This window comes from Scyliorhinus torazame, chromosome 22 (assembly GCF_047496885.1).
Source record: "Scyliorhinus torazame isolate Kashiwa2021f chromosome 22, sScyTor2.1, whole genome shotgun sequence".
Classification (NCBI taxonomy): domain Eukaryota; kingdom Metazoa; phylum Chordata; class Chondrichthyes; order Carcharhiniformes; family Scyliorhinidae; genus Scyliorhinus; species Scyliorhinus torazame.
The window spans coordinates 30,560,699-30,579,802 of record NC_092728.1 but is presented as its reverse complement, the minus strand read 5'-3'; the positions used below and the strand labels follow the sequence as shown (position 1 = coordinate 30,579,802).

The window sequence follows — 19,104 nt, the reverse complement described above, 5'->3', positions numbered from 1 at the left end:
GGCCCCCCCTCTGGCCCCCTGGCCCCCCCTCTCGCCCCCTGGCCCCCCCCTCTCGCCCCCTGGCCCCCCCTCTCGCCCCCTGGCCCCCCCTCTCGCCCCCTGGCCCCCCCTCTCGCCCCCTGGCCCCCCCTCTCGCCCCCTGGCCCCCCCTCTCGCCCCCTGGCCCCCCCTCTCGCCCCCTGGCCCCCCCTCTCGCCCCCTGGCCCCCCCTCTCGCCCCCTGGCCCCCCCTCTCGCCCCCCTGGCCCCCCCTCTCGCCCCCTGGCCCCCCCCTCTCGCCCCCTGGCCCCCCCTCTCGCCCCCTGGCCCCCCCTCTCGCCCCCTGGCCCCCCCTCTCGCCCCCTGGCCCCCCCTCTCGCCCCCTGGCCCCCCCTCTCGCCCCCTGGCCCCCCCTCTCGCCCCCTGGCCCCCCCTCTCGCCCCCTGGCCCCCCCTCTCGCCCCCTGGCCCCCCCTCTCGCCCCCTGGCCCCCCCTCTCGCCCCCTGGCCCCCCCTCTCGCCCCCTGGCCCCCCCTCTCGCCCCCTGGCCCCCCCTCTCGCCCCCTGGCCCCCCCTCTCGCCCCCTGGCCCCCCCTCTCGCCCCCTGGCCCCCCCTCTCGCCCCCTGGCCCCCCCTCTGGCCCCCTGGCCCCCCCTCTGGCCCCCTGGCCCCCCCTCTGGCCCCCTGGCCCCCCCTCTGGCCCCCTGGCCCCCCCTCTGGCCCCCTGGCCCCCCCTCTGGCCCCCTGGCCCCCCCTCTGGCCCCCTGGCCCCCCCTCTGGCCCCCTGGCCCCCCCTCTGGCCCCCTGGCCCCCCCTCTGGCCCCCTGGCCCCCCCTCTGGCCCCCTGGCCCCCCCTCTGGCCCCCTGGCCCCCCCTCTGGCCCCCTGGCCCCCCCTCTGGCCCCCTGGCCCCCCCTCTCGCCCCCTGGCCCCCCCTCTCACAATCTTGGCCCCCCCTCTCGCCCCCTGGCCCCCCTCTCACAATCTTGGCTCCCCTCTCGCCCCCTGGCCCCCCTCTCGCCCCCTGGCCCCCCTCTCACAATCTTGGCTCCCCTCTCACAATCTTGGCCCCCCTCTCACAATCTTGGCCCACCTCACAATCTGGTATCCCTCCGCTTCTGCCCGTCCCCCTTGCCTGCTGGCCCCCCTCTCGCCGCACACCCCGCCACCCCTCTATTCTGCGCCCCGTCTCCTCCGCATCATCGCCCTCCCCCCTCCCTTTCCCACGCGCCCTCTCTCCGCCTCCCCCTCCTGCGCGCCCTCTCTCCGCCGCCCTCTCTCCGCCTCCCTCTCTCCCGCCGCCCTCTCTCCGCCTCCCCCTCCTGCGCGCCCTCTCTCCGCCGCCCTCTCTCCGCTGTTGCTAACTTTTGGTTGGTTCAATTGGCTCTGTTTTATAACCTTTGCTCTAGAGTCGCCAGGTCTCTTTATGATACCGCCACGAGGTTCAATTCAAATCAAAGCACATTTATTATACACAGTCAATCGCTGTTCATGCATAAACTCTACTTTCTAAGCTATTTCTATCACTAACAGGCCAATACTTAGCTTCGGACTGGCCCACCAGGTCAGGGGAACAAATGGCCTCCCTCTCACCACCTCCCTCTCCCGCGTGCGCTCTCTCTCCGCCTCCCTCTCTCCCGCGCGCCCTCTCTCCGCCTCCCTCTCCCGCGCGGCCCTCTCTCCGCCTCCCTCTCTCCCACGCGCCCTCTCTCCGGCTCCCTCTCCCGCGCGCCCTCTCTCTGCCTCTCCTGCGCGCCCTCTCTCCGCCTCCCTCTCTCCCGCGCGCCCTCTCTCCGCCTCCCTCTCCCGCGCGCCCTTTCTCCGCCTCCCTCTCTCCCACGCGCCCTCTCTCCGGCTCCCTCTCCCGCGCGCCCTCTCTCTGTCTCTCCTGCGCGCCCACTCTCCGCCTCCCCCTCCTGCGCGCCCTCTCTCCGCCTCCCTCTCCCGCGTGCCCTCTCTCTGCCTCTCCAACGCGCCCTCTCTCCGCCTCCCCCTCCTGCGCGCCCTCTCTCCGCCTCCCTCTCCCGCGTGCCCTCTCTCCGCCTCCCTCTCCTGCGTGCCCTCTCTCCGCCTCCCTCTCCAGCGTGCCCTCTCTCCCGCCTCCCTCTCTCCCACGGGCCCTCTCTCCAGCTCCCTCTCCCGCGCGCCCTCTCTCTGCCTCCCCCTCCCGCGCGCCCTCTCTCCGCCTCCCACTCCCCGCGCGCCCTCTCTCCGCCTTCCACTCCCGCGCGCCCTCTCTCCGCCTCTCTCTCCCGCGCGCCCTCTCTCCGCCTCTCTCTCCCGCGCGCCCTCTCTCCGCCTCCCTCTCCCACGTGCGCTCTCTCCGCCTCCCTCTCCCGCGCGCCCTCCGCCTCCCTCTCCTGCACGCCCTCTCTCCGCCTCCCTCGCCCGCGCGTCCTCTCTCCGCCTCCCTCTCCCGCGTGCCCTCTCTCTGCCTCTCCTGCACGCCCTCTCTCCGCCTCCCTCTCCCGTGCGCCCTCTCTCCACTCTCCCGCGCGCCCTCTCTCCGCTCTCCCTCTCCCGCGCGCCCTCTCTCCGCCTCCCTTTCTCCGCCTCCCTCTCTCCGCCTCCCTCTCTCCGCCTCCCTCTCTCCCGCGCGCCCTCTCTCCGTCTCCCTCTCTCCCGCGCGCCCTCTCTCCGCCTCCCTCTCTCCCGCGCGCCCTCTCTCCGCCTCCCTCTCTCCCGCGCGCCCTCTCTCCGCCTCCCTCTCTCCTGCGCGCCCTCTCTCCGCTCTCCCTCTCCCGCGCGCCCTCTCTCCGCCTCCCTCTCTCCCGCGCGCCCTTTCTCCGACTCCCTCTCTCCCGCGTGCCCTCTCACCGCTCTCCCTCTCCCGCTTTCCCGTACCCTCTCTCCGCCTTCCTCTCTCCCGTGCGCCCTCTCTCCGCCTCCCTCTCTCCCGCGCACTCTCTCTCCGCCTCCCTCACTCCCGCGTGCCCTCTCTCTGCCTCTCCAACGCGCCCTCTCTCCGCCTCCCCCTCCTGCGCGCCCTCTCTCCGCCTCCCTCTCCCGCGTGCCCTCTCTCCACCTCCCTCTCCTGCGTGCCCTCTCTCCGCCTCCCTCTCCCGCGTGCCCTCTCTCCGCCTTCCTCTCCCGCGTGCCCTCTCTCCGCCTCCCCCTCCCACGCGCCCGCTCTCCGCCTCCCTCTCCAGCGTGCCCTCTCTCCGCCTCCCTCTCTCCCACGGGCCCTCTCTCCAGCTCCCTCTCCCGCGCGCCCTCTCTCTGCCTCCCCCTCCCGCGCGCCCTCTCTCCGCCTCCCACTCCCGCGCGCCCTCTCTCCGCCTTCCACTCCCGCGCGCCCTCTCTCCGCCTCTCTCTCCCGCGCGCCCTCTCTCCGCCTCTCTCTCCCGCGCGCCCTCTCTCCGCCTCCCTCTCCCACGTGCGCTCTCTCCGCCTCCCTCTCTCCCGCGCGCCCTCTCTCCGCCTCCCTCTCTCCCGCGCGCCCTCTCTCCGCCTCCCTCTCTCCCGCGCGCCCTCTCTCCGCTCTCCCTCTCCCGCGCGCCCTCTCTCCGCCTCCCTCTCTCCCGCGCGCCCTTTCTCCGACTCCCTCTCTCCCGCGTGCCCTCTCACCGCTCTCCCTCTCCCGCTTTCCCGTACCCTCTCTCCGCCTTCCTCTCTCCCGTGCGCCCTCTCTCCGCCTCCCTCTCTCCCGCGCACTCTCTCTCCGCCTCCCTCACTCCCGCGTGCCCTCTCTCTGCCTCTCCAACGCGCCCTCTCTCCGCCTCCCCCTCCTGCGCGCCCTCTCTCCGCCTCCCTCTCCCGCGTGCCCTCTCTCCGCCTCCCTCTCCTGCGTGCCCTCTCTCCGCCTCCCTCTCCCGCGCGCCCTCTCTCCGCCTCCCTCTCCCGCGTGCCCTCTCTCCGCCTCCCCCTCCCACGCGCCCGCTCTCCGCCTCCCTCTCCAGCGTGCCCTCTCTCCGCCTCCCTCTCTCCCACGGGCCCTCTCTCCAGCTCCCTCTCCCACGGGCCCTCTCTCCAGCTCCCTCTCCCGCGCGCCCTCTCTCTGCCTCCCCCTCCCGCGCGCCCTCTCTCCGCCTCCCACTCCCGCGCGCCCTCTCTCCGCCTTCCACTCCCGCGCGCCCTCTCTCCGCCTCTCTCTCCCGCGCGCCCTCTCTCCGCCTCTCTCTCCCGCGCGCCCTCTCTCCGCCTCCCTCTCCCACGTGCGCTCTCTCCGCCTCCCTCTCCCGCGCGCCCTCCGCCTCCCTCTCCTGCACGCCCTCTCTCCGCCTCCCTCGCCCGCGCGTCCTCTCTCCGCCTCCCTCTCCCGCGTGCCCTCTCTCTGCCTCTCCTGCACGCCCTCTCTCCGCCTCCCTCTCCCGTGCGCCCTCTCTCCACTCTCCCGCGCGCCCTCTCTCCGCTCTCCCTCTCCCGCGCGCCCTCTCTCCGCCTCCCTCTCTCCGCCTCCCTCTCTCCGCCTCCCTCTCTCCGCCTCCCTCTCTCCCGCGCGCCCTCTCTCCGCCTCCCTCTCTCCCGCGCGCCCTCTCTCCGCCTCCCTCTCTCCCGCGCGCCCTCTCTCCGCCTCCCTCTCTCCCGCGCGCCCTCTCTCCGCCTCCCTCTCTCCCGCGCGCCCTCTCTCCGCTCTCCCTCTCCCGCGCGCCCTCTCTCCGCCTCCCTCTCTCCCGCGCGCCCTTTCTCCGACTCCCTCTCTCCCGCGTGCCCTCTCACCGCTCTCCCTCTCCCGCTTTCCCGTACCCTCTCTCCGCCTTCCTCTCTCCCGTGCGCCCTCTCTCCGCCTCCCTCTCTCCCGCGCACTCTCTCTCCGCCTCCCTCACTCCCGCGTGCCCTCTCACCGCTCTCCCTCTCACGCTATCCCGTACCCTCTCTCCGCCTCCCTCTCTCCCGCACGCCCTCACTCCGCCTCCCTCTCTCCCGCGTGCCCTCTCTCCGCTCTTCCCCTCCCGCTTTCCCGTACCCTCTCTGCGCCCAAACTCCCGCCCCCTGAGTCGCCTGTCAGCTTTGTCCTGAGTGCGATGTGTGTGATTGGAGGGAGTTTAGGAGTGCTGCTCCTGTTAAGGACTGGCTGTATTATCCTCCTGTTCGGAGATATGAGGCTAGTCTGTTCATAGCAGAGGGAGAGGGCTGGAAAAACTTAAACTACGATGAATCAGCAGAAGCTCTGGAATGCAAACAAGGATTGTGTGCAAAGAGACTTCCTGTTTGAAGTTTCGAGTGAGGCCGGCTTGTGTGTGGGGGCGGATGCAGGATGGGAATGTGCTGATTTAAGCTTTCCACATCACTCCCACAAACTGCTTCACAGTGAGTTATTTAACAATCTGGGAGAGGCACAGTGCTGGGGAGGATTGAGGGAGGGATGGAAAGGTGTGGAGTGAGAGGGAGGAGTGGAGAGGGGACAGGTCCAGGAAGAGGAGAGAGGCGGAGACTGTGGGAGAGAGCTGGTGGTGAGGGCTAAGGGTGAAGAGGAGGAGTCAGGAAGAGGGAGGTCGGGAAGGGATTTGAGGGGGGGGCAGAAGGATTGAGGGGGTGGAGAGGATGTGGAGAGGGGCAGCTGGGAGGGAGAGGGTGGGTGTGTGGCACAGCGCCGGTTGGGAGAGCATGGTGGGGGTTGGGGAGCGGGGTGGGTCACGCAGGAGTGGATGCGTCGCGAGGGCCGAGGAAGCAGTGCAGAGCTCAGAGGGAGGGAGAAAGTGAGTTGCAAGAGAGAGAAACAGGAGCGTGAGAGAGAGAACCTTAGATAGGCCACACTTGGAGTATAGTGTTCGATTCTGGTCGCCACACTACCAGAAGAATGTGGAGGCTTTAGAGAGGGTGCAGAAGAGATTTACCAGAATGTTGCCTGGTATGGAGGGCATTAGCTATGTTGAGAGGTTGAATAAACTCGGTTTGTTCTCACTGGAACGAAGGAGGTTTAGGGGCATCCTGATAGAGGTCTACAAAATTATGAGGGGCATAGACAGAGTGGATAGTCAGAGGCTTTTCCCCAGTGTAGAGGGGTCAATTACTAGGGGGCATAGGTTTAAGGTGCGAGGGGCAAGGTTTAGAGTAGATGTACGAGGCAAGTTTTTTACGCAGAGGGTAGTGGGTGCCTGGAACTCGCTACCGGAGGAGGTGGTGGAAGCAGGGACGATAGTGACATTTAAGGAGCATCTTGACAAATACATGAATAGGATGGGAATAGAGGGATACGGACCCAGGAAGTGTAGAAGATTGTAGTTTAGTCGGGCAGCATGGTCGGCACGAGCTTGGAGGGCCGAAGGGCCTGTTCCTGTGCTGTACATTTCTTTGTTCTTTGAGAGGGACAAGAGGTAGGGAAGGATGGGTGGGGGAGACTGAGGGATGTGATAGGGTGAGGGAGAGTGGCAGGAGTGGGAGAAAGGAGAGGGTGGAGGGGTACAGGAAGGAAGAGGAACAAGAGGGAATGAGGGCGGAGGATGGGGTAAGGGTAGGAGAGGGACGGAAGGGGGCAAAAGAGGGAGACGGCAGGAGGGGGAGATGAAGGAAGAGGGGCAGGAAGACTCATAGAATAGAGGGGGAGGAGGGGCAGTGGGGTGAGAGGTTGGGAGAGGGACTGGAAGGAAGGTGGGAGAGAGGTGCGTTGTGTGGATGCAGTTAGTGGAACACAAGGATGGGATAGTGAGATTGGCATTGTAATTAAAGGCAGTATGCTTTTTGTTTTCAATCTAGAGTACCGGATTATTTTTTTTCCCAATTAAGGGGCAGTTTAGTGTGGCCAATCCACCTAACCTGCACACCTTTGGGTTGTGGGGGTAAAAACCACCAGACATGGGGAGAATGTGCAAACTCCACACGGACAGTGACCCAGGGCCGGGATTCGAGCCAGGGTCCTCAACGCCGTAGTCCCAGTGCTAACCATTGTGCCGCGTGCGGCCCTGAAAGGCCGTCTGCTTCTGGCATCTCTTCTGGCATCAGCATTGATACAATGCTGCTGGTGCTTGTTCCCTCAATCCTGTCGGGCTCTGCCTGTATCGCGTCGGGCTCTGCCTGTATCGCGTCGGGCTCTGCCTGTATCGCGTCGGGCTCTGCCTGTATCGCGTCGGGCTCTGCCTGTATCGCGTCGGGCTCTGCCTGTATCGCGTCGGGCTCTGCCTGTATCGCGTCGGGCTCTGCCTGTATCGCGTCGGGCTCTGCCTGCATCGCGTCGGGCTCTGCCTGCATCGCGTCGGGCTCTGCCTGCATCGCGTCGGGCTCTGCCTGTATCGCGTCGGGCTCTGCCTGTATCGCGTCGGGCTCTGCCTGTATCGCGCCGGGCTGTGCCTGTATCGCGCCGGGCTGTGCCTGTATCGCGTCGGGCTGTGCCTGTATCGCGTCGGGCTGTGCCTGTATCGCGTCGGGCTGTGCCTGTATCGCGTCGGGCTGTGCCTGTATCGCGTCGGGCTGTGCCTGTATCGCGTCGGGCTGTGCCTGTATCGCGTCGGGCTGTGCCTGTATCGCGTCGGGCTGTGCCTGTATCGCGTCGGGCTGTGCCTGTATCGCGTCGGGCTGTGCCTGTATCGCGTCGGGCTGTGCCTGTATCGCGTCGGGCTGTGCCTGTATCGCGTCGGGCTGTGCCTGCATCCCGTCGGGCTCTGCCTGCATCCCGTCGGGCTCTGCCTGCATCCCGTCGGGCTCTGCCTGCATCCCGTCGGGCTCTGCCTGCATCCCGTCGGGCTCTGCCTGCATCCCGTCGGGCTCTGCCTGCATCCCGTCGGGCTCTGCCTGCATCCCGTCGGGCTCTGCCTGCATCCCGTCGGGCTCTGCCTGCATCCCGTCGGGCTCTGCCTGAATCCCGTCGGGCTCTGCCTGCATCCCGTCGGGCTCTGCCTGAATCCCGTCGGGCTCTGCCTGAATCCCGTCGGGCTCTGCCTGAATCCCGTCGGGCTCTGCCTGAATCCCGTCGGGCTCTGCCTGAATCCCGTCGGGCTCTGCCTGCATCGCGTCGGGCTCTGCCTGCATCGCGTCGGGCTCTGCCTGCATCGCGTCGGGCTCTGCCTGCATCGCGTCGGGCTCTGCCTGCATCCCGTCGGGCTCTGCCTGCATCGCGTCGGGCTCTGCCTGCATCGCGTCGGGCTCTGCCTGCATCGCGTCGGGCTCTGCCTGCATCGCGTCGGGCTCTGCCTGCATCGCGTCGGGCTCTGCCTGCATCGCGTCGGGCTCTGCCTGCATCGCGTCGGGCTCTGCCTGCATCGCGTCGGGCTCTGCCTGCATCGCGTCGGGCTCTGCCTGCATCCCGTCGGGCTCTGCCTGCATCCCGTCGGGCTCTGCCTGCATCCCGTCGGGCTCTGCCTGCATCCCGTCGGGCTCTGCCTGCATCCCGTCGGGCTCTGCCTGCATCCCGTCGGGCTCTGCCTGCATCCCGTCGGGCTCTGCCTGCATCCCGTCGGGCTCTGCCTTTTCCAGTTTTGTTGCAGTTTAGAATCTGCTTTCACTCCTTTTTGTTAACACTTTCTGAATTCTCCTCTCAGCCCCCTTTCTGGTTCTTCTGCTGCTTCCCTTCCAGCTTTGGCCCTCTTCTTACCGAACCTCTTGTCCCTCAGAACGGTGTCCTCTCATGATCTTAAATGCCTTTGTTCTGTGCAACGTCTCTGGTCTGTGGAGGGCAATCCCAGTTTCTGTGGTGTCTCCTATGGAATTCCTGAGCGTGTCCCCTGTGAATCTCATGTGCAAGGCCTGGGCACTGTTCCTGAAGAGTGTTCCCCGGCACAATACTGTATCAAAAGGCCTGACCACTGATATGGAATGGCTTCTGCCGCGAGGTCTCTGAAAGCTGACTGCGAGGGGTTGTACTAATATAGAGCGTTTAACATCCCAAAACACTCACAAACCATTGGAAGCGGTCAGCAAACAAAACCTGACAGCGAACCATAAACCCCTCTACCCCGTCCCCCGCTACCCGCATTGTTGTTTTGTTCAGTATCCTGGTAAATGGCTCATGCCCTGTTATCTTCGCCAAGTCGCCTTGCTTGGTAAGCGCCAGTGTAAAGATTTTTCACTGCCTCCCCACCACGCCTTCTGCTTCTAACAGTGGTTATCTTCCAAATGGTCCCACTCCTCCCCTGAGAGCTAGTTTAATGATGATACCTATATCCTCCAAATAGTTCTAGGGATGTAGAGGAAAGGATGGCGAGGATGATCCTGGAAAAGAGCGAAAGTAACAGGGTAGTTATTATGGGAGACTTTAACTTTCCAAATATTGACTGGAAAAGATATAGTTCGAGTACATTAGATGGGTCGTTTTTTGTACAGTGTGTGCAGGAGGGTTTCCTGACACAGTTTGTTGACAGGCCAACAAGAGGCGAGGCCACATTGGATTTGGTTTTGGGTAATGAACCAGGCCAGGTGTTGGATTTGGAGGTAGGTGAGCACTTTGGGGACAGTGACCACAATTCGGTGACGTTTATGTTAAGGATGGAAAGGGATAAGTATACACCGCAGGGCAAGAGTTATAGCTGGGGGAAGGGAAATTATGATGCCATTAGACGTGACTTGGGGGGGGATAAGGTGGAGAAGTAGGCTGCAAGTGTTGGACGCGCTGGATAAGTGGAGCTTGTTCAAGGATCAGCTACTGCGTGTTCTTAATAAGTATGTACCGGTCAGGCAGGGAGGAAGGCGTCGAGCGAGGGAACCGTGGTTTACCAAAGAAGTGGAATCTCTTGTTAAGAGGAAGAAGGAGGCCTATGTGAAGATGAGGTGTGAAGTTTCAGTTGGGGCGATGGATAGTTACAAGGTAGCGAGGAAGGATCTAAAGAGAGAGCTAAGACGAGCAAGGAGGGGACATGAGAAGTATTTGGCAGGAAGGATCAAGGAAAACCCAAAAGCTTTCTATAGGTATGTCAGGAATAAGCGAATGACTAGGGAATGAGTAGGACCAGTCAAGGACAGGGATGGGAAGTTGTGTGTAGAGTCTGAAGAGATAGGCGAGATACTAAATGAATATTTTTCGTCAGTATTCACTCAGGAAAAAGATAATGTTGTGGAGGAGAATGCTGAGCTCCAGGTAAATAGATTAGATGGCATTGAGGTATGTAGGGAAGAGGTGTTGGCAATTCTGGACAGGCTGAAAATAGATAAGTCCCCGGGACCTGATGGGATTTATCCTAGGATTCTCTGGGAGGCCAGGGAAGAGATTGCTGGACCATTGGCTTTGATTTTTATGTCATCATTGGCTACAGGAATAGTGCCAGAGGACTGGAGGATAGCAAATGTGGTCCCTTAGTTCAAAAAGGGGAGCAGAGACAACCCCGGCAACTATAGACTGGTGAGCCTCACGTCTGTAGTGGGTAAAGTCTTGGAGGGGATTATAAGAGACAAGATTTATAATCTCTAGATAGGAATAATATGATCAGGGATAGTCAGTATGGCTTTGTGAAGGGTAGGTCATGCCTCACAAACCTTATTGAGTTGTTTGAGAAGGTGACTGAACAGGTAGACGAGGGTAGAGCAGTTGATGTGGTGTATATGGATTTCAGCAAAGCGTTTGATAAGGTTCCCCACGGTAGGCTATTGCAGAAAATACGGAGGCTGGGGATTGAGGGTGATTTAGAGATGTGGATCAGAAATTGGCTAGCTGAAAGAAGACAGAGGGTGGTGGTTGATGGGAAATGTTCAGAATGGAGTTCAGTCACAAGTGGAGTACCACAAGGATCTGTTCTGGGGCCGTTGCTGTTTGTCATTTTTATCAATGACCTAGAGGAAGGCGCAGAAGGGTGGGTGAGTAAATTTGCAGACGATACTAAAGTCGGTGGTGTTGTCGATAGTGTGGAAGGAAGTAGCAGGTTACAGAGGGATATAGATAAGCTGCAGAGCTGGGCTGAGAGGTGGCAAATGGACTTTAATGTAGAGAAGTGGGATGTGATTCACTTTGGAAGGAATAACAGGAATGTGGAATATTTGGCTAATGGAAAAGTTCTTGAAAGTGTGGATGAGCAGAGGGATCTAGGTGTCCATGTACATAGATCCCTGAAAGTTGCCACCCAGGTTGATAGGGTGGTGAAGAAGGCCTATGGAGTGTTGGCCTTTATTGGTAGAGGGATTGAGTTCCGGAGTCAGGAGGTCATGTTGCAGCTGTACAGAACTCTGGTACGGCCGCATTTGGAGTATTGCGTACAGTTCTGGTCACCGCATTATAGGAAGGACGTGGAGGCTTTGGAGCGGGTGCAGAGGAGATTCACCAGGATTTTGCCGGGTATGGAGGGAAAATCTTATGAGGAAAGGCTGATGGACTTGAGGTTGTTTTCGTTGGAGAGAAGAAGGTTAAGAGGAGACTTAATAGAGGCATACAAAATGATCAGGGGGTTGGATAGGGTGGACAGTGAGAGCCTTCTCCCGCGGATGGAAATGGCTGGCACGAGGGGACATAACTTTAAACTGAGGGGTAATAGATATAGGACAGAGGTCAGAGGTAGGTTCTTTACGCAAAGAGTAGTGAGGCCGTGGAATGCCCTACCTGCTACAGTAGTGAACTCGCCAACATTGAGGGCATTTAAAAGTTTATTGGATAAACATATGGATGATAATGGCATAGTGTAGGTTAGATGGCTTTTGTTTCGGTGCAACATTGTGGGCCGAAGGGCCTGTACTGCGCTGTATTGTTCTATGTTCTATGTTCTGTCCTAGCTGCCTATTGATTCTGATCTCTCCCTCTCTATGTAGCAGTTCCTCCCCTCAGCCGGACAAAGTCAGACAGGCCGTGGTTGCTCCCACCATGACGTCCCGGGTATTGCTGAGGCAACAGCTGATGCGCGAGCAGACACAAGAGCAGGAGAGGAAGGAGCAGCAGGCGGCTGCTCAGCTCATGCAGGAGCGGGCCTCTGCCAACCAGTCCCGTGCCATCGCTGTCAATGGACCCCTGGGGCTGCCCGCCAAGGCGCAGGTCCCCATGGAGATCCTGAAGGTGAGTCAGGGCCTCGATTGCCATGGTGGCGAGAGTTGGCTGGAGGGATTGTGGGGCTGAGCTTGACCATTCGCCTCTGGGTTAAACGCAGCGCACATCTCCAATTTTGGAATCATCCATTGCCTCTGCTTCCACCAACCTGGTGGGCAGCGGGATCCAGCGCGTTACTACTCAGAGTTTAAAAAAACCTCTTCCTCACATTCTCCTTGCATAAGGCCTTAAATCTGCATCCCCCAGTCCTTGTGCTAATGGGAACAGTTGTCCCTTATCAATCATGTCAGAATTTTGTATCGTATGTCCTAAAGAAGAATAATATGAAATGAAATTAAAATTGCTTATTGTCAGAAGTAAGCTTCAAATGAAGTTACTGTGAAAAGCCCCTAGTCGCCACATTCCGGCGCCTGTTCGGGGAGGCTGGTATTGGATCCATTCCTCTCTGAAGCTACCAAACTTTTCATTTCAGATTTCCAGCATTCGCCGTATTTTGATTTCATGATTTTGAACCTCTCCATTAAAATCTCCCCTCAGTCCCCTTTTCTCCAATAGAGAACAATCCAACTTCACCTCACAGAATTGTGACGGTGCAGAAGGAGGCCATTTGGCCCATCCAGTCTCTACCGGCTCTCCAAAGGAGCGTCCTGGTTGGTGCCACTCCCCTGCTTTCTCCCCCGTACCCCCGGTTCCCTCCAAGCTGAGTCCCCTTATCCCCGTAATCATTCCAGTCAAGCTCCTCTGCACCCTCCTTCAAAGACACTCACGTCCTTACTAATGTACGGTGACCAGAAGTGGACACACTAATCCAGTCGCAATCTAAGCCAGAGCTTTATAGCATAATCTCCCCTGCTTTGGAACTCCGTGCTCCTGATTATGAATCCCAAGATCCTATGATGTGCCCTGTTAGCTGCTCATCTCCAAGTCCTGTGCACAGGCAGCTCGCTCTGTCCTTGTGCATTCTTTTGAACTGTGCCATTGAGGCTTTATTGCCTCGTCTTACCAAGTGTATCACCTCGCACTTCTCCATATCCAATTCCCCTCTGTCACTGGTCTTTCCAATCTGCTAAGCTCTCTGTGGCCAATTTCATCGACCCCTTTCATCCTCGCGATTTGCCACTCCTTCCAAGTTTGGTATCATCAGCAAATTTTGAAATCTTACTTTGTTCAAGATTGCAGTCATTAAAATGGCCAGCCTGATGGAAGGGTCTGGAAGAAGGCAATGCCTGGGTGGGAGGGGTCTCTGATAATGCTGTCTGCCTTCCTAAGACAGCGAGAGGTGTATACAGAATCAATGTGGGGGTGACAAGCTTGTGTGATACATTGGGTTGAGTTTGCCACACTCTGCAGTTTCTTGCGATCTTGGACCGAGCAGTTGCCATACCAGGCTGTGATGCAACCGGATAGGATGCTCTCTATGGCACATCTGTAGAAGTTTGTGAGAGTCGATGCAGACATGCCAAATTTATTTAGCTTCCGTAGGAAGTAGAGACGTTGTTGGGCTTTCTTGACTGTTGCATCAATGTGAGTGACCAGGACAGACTGTTGGTGATGGTGACCCTCAGGAACTTAAAGCTATCGACCATCTCCACTTCGGAGCCATTGATGCAGACGGGAGTGTGTGTCGTGATGCGCTTCCTGAAGTCGATGATCAGTTCCTTGGTCTTTCCAACATTTAGAGAGAGGTTGTTTTCGGTGCACCACGCAACCAAGTAATTTATCTCCCTCCCGTAAGCAATTTATCATGGCCAATCTACCTAACCAGCACATCTTTGGACTGTGGGAGGAAACCGGAGCACCCGGAGGAAACCCACACACATACGGGGAGAACGTGATGACTCCGCACAGACAGTGACCCAAGCCGGGAATCGAACATGGGACCCCTGAGCTGTGAAGCAACTGTGCTAACCACTGTGCTACCCTCCGCTTACCTAGTTTTAAAATTCTCCCAATCCTTAGGCTTACTACACATTTTTTCAACACGAGAGACCTCTTCCTTTGATCAAACACTACCTTTGACCCCTATTCTTAACTACAGTTGGACCATTTTTATGTAGGAATTCTTTGTCCTAATGGGATATCTATCTGTTGCAAATTAGCGATTAATCCTTCAAACGCTAGCCATTGTTTGTCCACTCTCCTATCTTTTAATTTAGTTTTCCAATCTGAGCGACCTCACCCCTCATGTCCACATGGTTTGCTTTGTTTCGATCCAAGTTCAACACTTCAGACTGAACTAACTGACTTCCAAACCCATTATAAATGTCTCCTTCGGGTGGTCAAGTTTCGCAGTGTTGGCAATCACTGCTTACCAACTCTCTCGATCTTTGATACCAGCCAGCATCTTGGTGGAGTTCTCAAATCTTGTATCCCTTTTGCTTCTAAAGCGGTGGCCGTATTTCCTCTTGGGCCCTCCTCTACCCCCTTGCTCTTCTGCCCTCCGTTTTCACAGCCATTACCAGGTAATTCTAGTTTCTCCCTCCTCAGCCCTTGCACAAGCATTGGAGTTGTCTCCTGGGGAAAAAGTGTTCTTGTGTGGCCTACTTTCTCCAGAGCTTCCTCATTAGTTATGTGCGTGTCATCCAAATAGTCCTTGTCATACATCCAGGAAACCACATCTCTTGTGACCTTTTATTTATTCTTGTGGCTTATGTTCTAACTTCTGCGACACAGGGCTAAATCGCTGGCTTTGAAAGCAGACCAAGGCAGGCCAGCAGCACGGTTCAATTCCCGTAACAGCCTCCCCGAACAGGCGCTGGAATGTGGCGACTAGGGGCTTTTCACAGTAACTTCATTTGAAGCCTACTTGTGACAATAAGCGATTTTCATTTCATTTCATTTCATTTCACATTGGTAGTGTTAACTACATGGCTTGAATCATTTGTTTTGGTCCAATGATATTTTGCATTGAGGCTGTTCACATTCCCAAGCACACTGCTCTGCTGCAGTTTAATGACCGTCTATATATCTGTGACTATTTGTAGCAATTGTGTCGAGGAGTCTTTGTCGATGTTCCTCTATTCCTGCCTTAATGACTGTGCATGTCTCAGCTTGTTCGCAGTCCGTCCACCGACTCTGTTTCTTGGGGGTTACACTGCTCTTTGCCTCATGAGCGTTCCACTGTGAAGATTGAAAAGATGCAGAGGACAATCTTGTTGCACTCCATTCACTGTATTCATCTGCACAGAATACATAGAATCCCTACAGTGCAGAAGGAGGCCATTTGGGCCATCAAGTCTGCACCAACCTTCTGAAATAGCTCCCTACTGTGCAGAAGGAAGCCATTAACACACACAGTCCCCCTCCCCCCAACCCTCCCAGCCCCCCTCCCCCTAATGTTCGATGTGATCCAATTCTTCACCCAAAGGGTTGTGAATCTATGGAATTCCTTGCCCAGTGAAGCAGTAGAGGCTCCTTCATTAAATGTTTTTAAGATAAAGATAGATAGTTTTTTGAAGAATAAAGGGATTAAGGTGTTCGGGCCGTAAAATGGAGCTGAGTCCACAAAAGTTCAGCCATGATCTCATTGAATGACGGAGCAGGCTCGAGGGGCCAGATGGCCTACTCCTGCTCCTAGTTCTTATGTTCTTATTCGGCCCATCGAGTTTGCACTGACCCTCTGAAATAGCACTCCACCTAAGTCCACTCCCCCGCCCTATCCCTTTAACTCCTTAACCTAACCTACACAATCCCTGGACACTAAGGGTCAATTTAGCATGGCAAATCCATCTAACTTGCATATCTTTGGACTGTGGGAGGAAACCGGAGCACCCGCAGGAAACCCACGCAGACAGGGGAAGAATGTGCAAACTTCACATCGACAGCCACCCAAGGCTGGTATTCAAGTCGGGTCCTTGATGCTGTGAAGCAGCAGTGCTAACCATTGTGCCACCCTGTCGCCCCCTCCGGTTTCACCTCCTCTTGTTCGGTCCCACTGTGTGGTCCCAGTGTAAGTTCTGAATCAGTCTTGAATCTTCTCTTCTGTGTCCAAGTAATGTAGCATTTTAAACACCTGTTTGTGCCACACTCTGCTACTTAGCCAGGAGCCCCTTTTCTCCAAGATTATTCATTAACCCATTCTCATTGCATGTTCTCCCCAGGTCACTGTGGGTTTCCTCCGGGTGCTCCGGTTTCCTCCAAAGACAGGCAGGTTAGGTGGATTGGCCATGGTAAATTGCCCTTAGTAACCAAAAAAAGGTTAGGAAGGGTTATTGGGTTACGGGGATAGGGTAGAAGTGAGGGCTTAAGTGGGTCGGTGCAGACTCGATGGGCCGAATGGCCTCCTTCTGCACTGTATGTTCTATGTTCTAACCATTGCATTCTCACACGTTTTACTCCACCCCGCTGCAGCAGAACCAGCTGTGATGCAGTGAATTTTAAAATATTATATTTTTTATTCTCCTTTTTCGCACTTTCTCTCAAATTTACACCCAGCAATAAACAATAATCAGTAACGAAAGTAATGTCAATCCCCATATCAATAACAATGATCCCATCCTCCCACCAAACCCCAAACATTAGCCCGCATGTTAACATAAACAAATGACAAAAAGGAATCAGGAATCACCCACAGTCACCATTAACACACACATCCCCCTCCCCCCAACCCTCCCAGCCCCCAAACCCCCCTAATGTTGGATAGCACAATTGCTTCACAGCTCCAGGGTCCCAGGTTCGATTCCGGCTTGGGTCACTGTCCGTGCGGAGTCTGCACATCCTCCCCGTGTGTGCGTGGGTTTCCTCCGGGTGCTCCGGTTTCCTCCCACAGTCCAAAGATGTGCAGGTTAGGTGGATTGGCCATGATAAATTGCCCTTAGTGTCCAAAATTGCCCTTAGTGTTGGGTGGGGTTGCTGGGTTATGGGGATGGGGTGGAGGTGTTGACCTTGGGTAGGGTGCTCTTTCCAAGAGCCAGTGCAGACTCGATGGGCCGAATGGCCTCCTTCTGCACTGTAAATTCTATGGTTCTATGAATTCTCGAAAGTGCAGAATGAATAACGCCCATGAATTGTAGAACCCCTCCATCCTTCCCCTCAGTTTAAATTTGATCTTTTCAAGCATCAGGAATTCCAGCAGTTTCCCCCCCGCCAGGCCAGGGCACGGGGTGGAGAGGCTGATCTCCACCCTAAAGGATCCGCCTTCGGGCGATCGTGATGCAGTGAATTTGGCTGTTGCTGCTGTCCCCTGAGAGGTCGTTCCCCCCCACAGTATCCAAAGTAGTATTTTGCAGGGTAATAGCCACAAGAGATTCCTGCATTGCTGGCCTCGCTCTCTTGCTCTGCCTCGCGGTTACCCATTCCCTGCCTGCCTGTGGAGTCTGAGCCAGTAGTGTGACCACCTCTCTGTACATACTCTCTGCCTCGCGGATACTCCACAGTCGCCCCAGCCACCGCTCCAGCTCCGAAACCCATGCTCCTCGGAGCTGCAGCTGGAGATGCTTCCTGCACACATGCTGGCCCCGGGCACTGGAAATATTCCTGGCTTCCCACATACAGCAGGAAGAGCACACCACAGCTTTGAGCTCTCCTGTCATGAATTAACGCTTTAAATTAAGGGCTACAAACTCAACATGAGCAAAAGCGAGATCTTCCTGGTACACCCACAAGTAGGGAGGGCAGCACTAAGGGACTGCCATTTAAACAAGCCTGACAGAAATTCCACTACTTGGGGATCCAAATAGCCCATGACTGGAAAGGGATCCACAAATGGATGCTAACAAGTCTGACAGAGGAAGTAAAAAAGGACCTGCAAAGATGGAACACACTCCCACTCTCCCTCACGGGGAGAGTCCAGACGATCAAAATGAACGTACTGCCCAGGTACCTCTTCCTACTTAGTTCCATCCCGATCTACATCCCCAAGGCCTTTTTCAAAGTATTAGACAAACTAATCATGGCGTTCGTGTGGGGGGGGGGGGGGGGGGGAGAGAATGCTAGGCTCCCAAGGAAGGTCCTAAAAAAAACAAAATGGGGGGGGGGGGGGGGGGGGGGCTGCTCGCCCTCCCAAACCTACAATTCTACCACAGGGCGGCGACGGCCGAGCGAATAAGGGGATGGATCAAGGAGCCAGAAGCTGAGTGGGTGCGTGTGGAAGAGGCCTCCTGCATGGGGACCTCCCTCCGGGCCCTCGCCACGGCGGCACTTCCATCCCCACCAAAAAACACTCCAGCAGCCCGGTGGTGATAGCCTCCTCCAATCCTGGAACTAACTACGAATGAAATTTGGCCTGATCAAAATGTCGGACAAAGCTCCCATCTGCAACAACTATAGGTTCATACCAGCGCTAACTGACACCACCTTCAAAAAGTGGGGACAGGAGGGACACTGACAGTCAGGGACCTATACACGGACGGCAGGATCGCACAATGGACGAACTGACAGAGAAATTCCAGCTAGCCAGGGGGAACGAGCTAAAGTACCTGCAACTCAAAACCTCCCTACGAAAGGAGACCAGGATGTCACGACAGACATTACTGGAAGAATCCTGGATAAGCAAGCATCCTAGATAAAGGGAACTGCAGCGACATGTATGACCGACTGGTGGAAGGGACCGACACCGTACTGGATGCAACAAGAAAGAAATGGGAGGAAGACCTGGGGATTGAGATAGGGTGGGGACTCTGGAGCGAAGCACTGTATAGGGTCAACTCCACCTTCACGTGCGGAAGGCTGACGCAACTAAAAGTGGTACATAGAACCTACCCGTATGAGTAGGTTCTTCCTGGAGGTGGAGGATAGATGTGAACGGTGCCAAGGAGGCCCAGCCAACCACGCCCACATGTTCTGGTCCTGCCCCAGACTTGCGGGGTGTTGGACAGCCTTCTCCAAGGCAATGTCCAAAGTGGTGGGGATGAGGGTGGAGCTATGCCCGAAAGTGGCGGTCTTCAGGGTTTCAGACCAGCCAGATCTATTCCTGGGGAGGGGGGCAGACGCGCTTGCCTTTGCCTCCCTGATCGCCCGCCGCAGAATCCTGTTCGGCTGGCGGTCAGCAGCACCACCCAAAGCTGCAGACTGGCTGGCGGTCAGCAGCACCACCCAAAGCTGCAGACTGGCTGGCGGTCAGCAGCACCACCCAAAGCTGCAGACTGGCTGGCGGTCAGCAGCACCACCCAAAGCTGCAGACTGGCTGGCGGTCAGCAGCACCACCCAAAGCTGCAGACTGGCTGGTGGTCAGCAGCACCACCCAAAGCTGCAGACTGGCTGGCGGTCAGCAGCACCACCCAAAGCTGCAGACTGGCTGGTGGTCAGCAGCACCACCCAAAGCTGCAGACTGGCTGTCCGACCTCAGAATCTCTCCA

At 57.7% G+C, this 19,104-nt stretch overlaps 1 protein-coding gene across 1 annotated transcript in view; it reads left to right on the top strand.

Moving 5' to 3' along the window:
* The window catches only part of LOC140399460 (microphthalmia-associated transcription factor-like), a gene marked incomplete at its 3' end in the record, with an annotated part of 43,809 nt that overhangs the window by 17,113 nt on the left and 7,592 nt on the right, over positions 1–19,104 (top strand). The window contains exon 3 of the mRNA XM_072489037.1: positions 11,578–11,818. Within this exon, the coding sequence (XP_072345138.1) occupies positions 11,578–11,818 (241 nt within the window). The remainder of the gene's footprint in view (positions 1–11,577; positions 11,819–19,104) is intronic.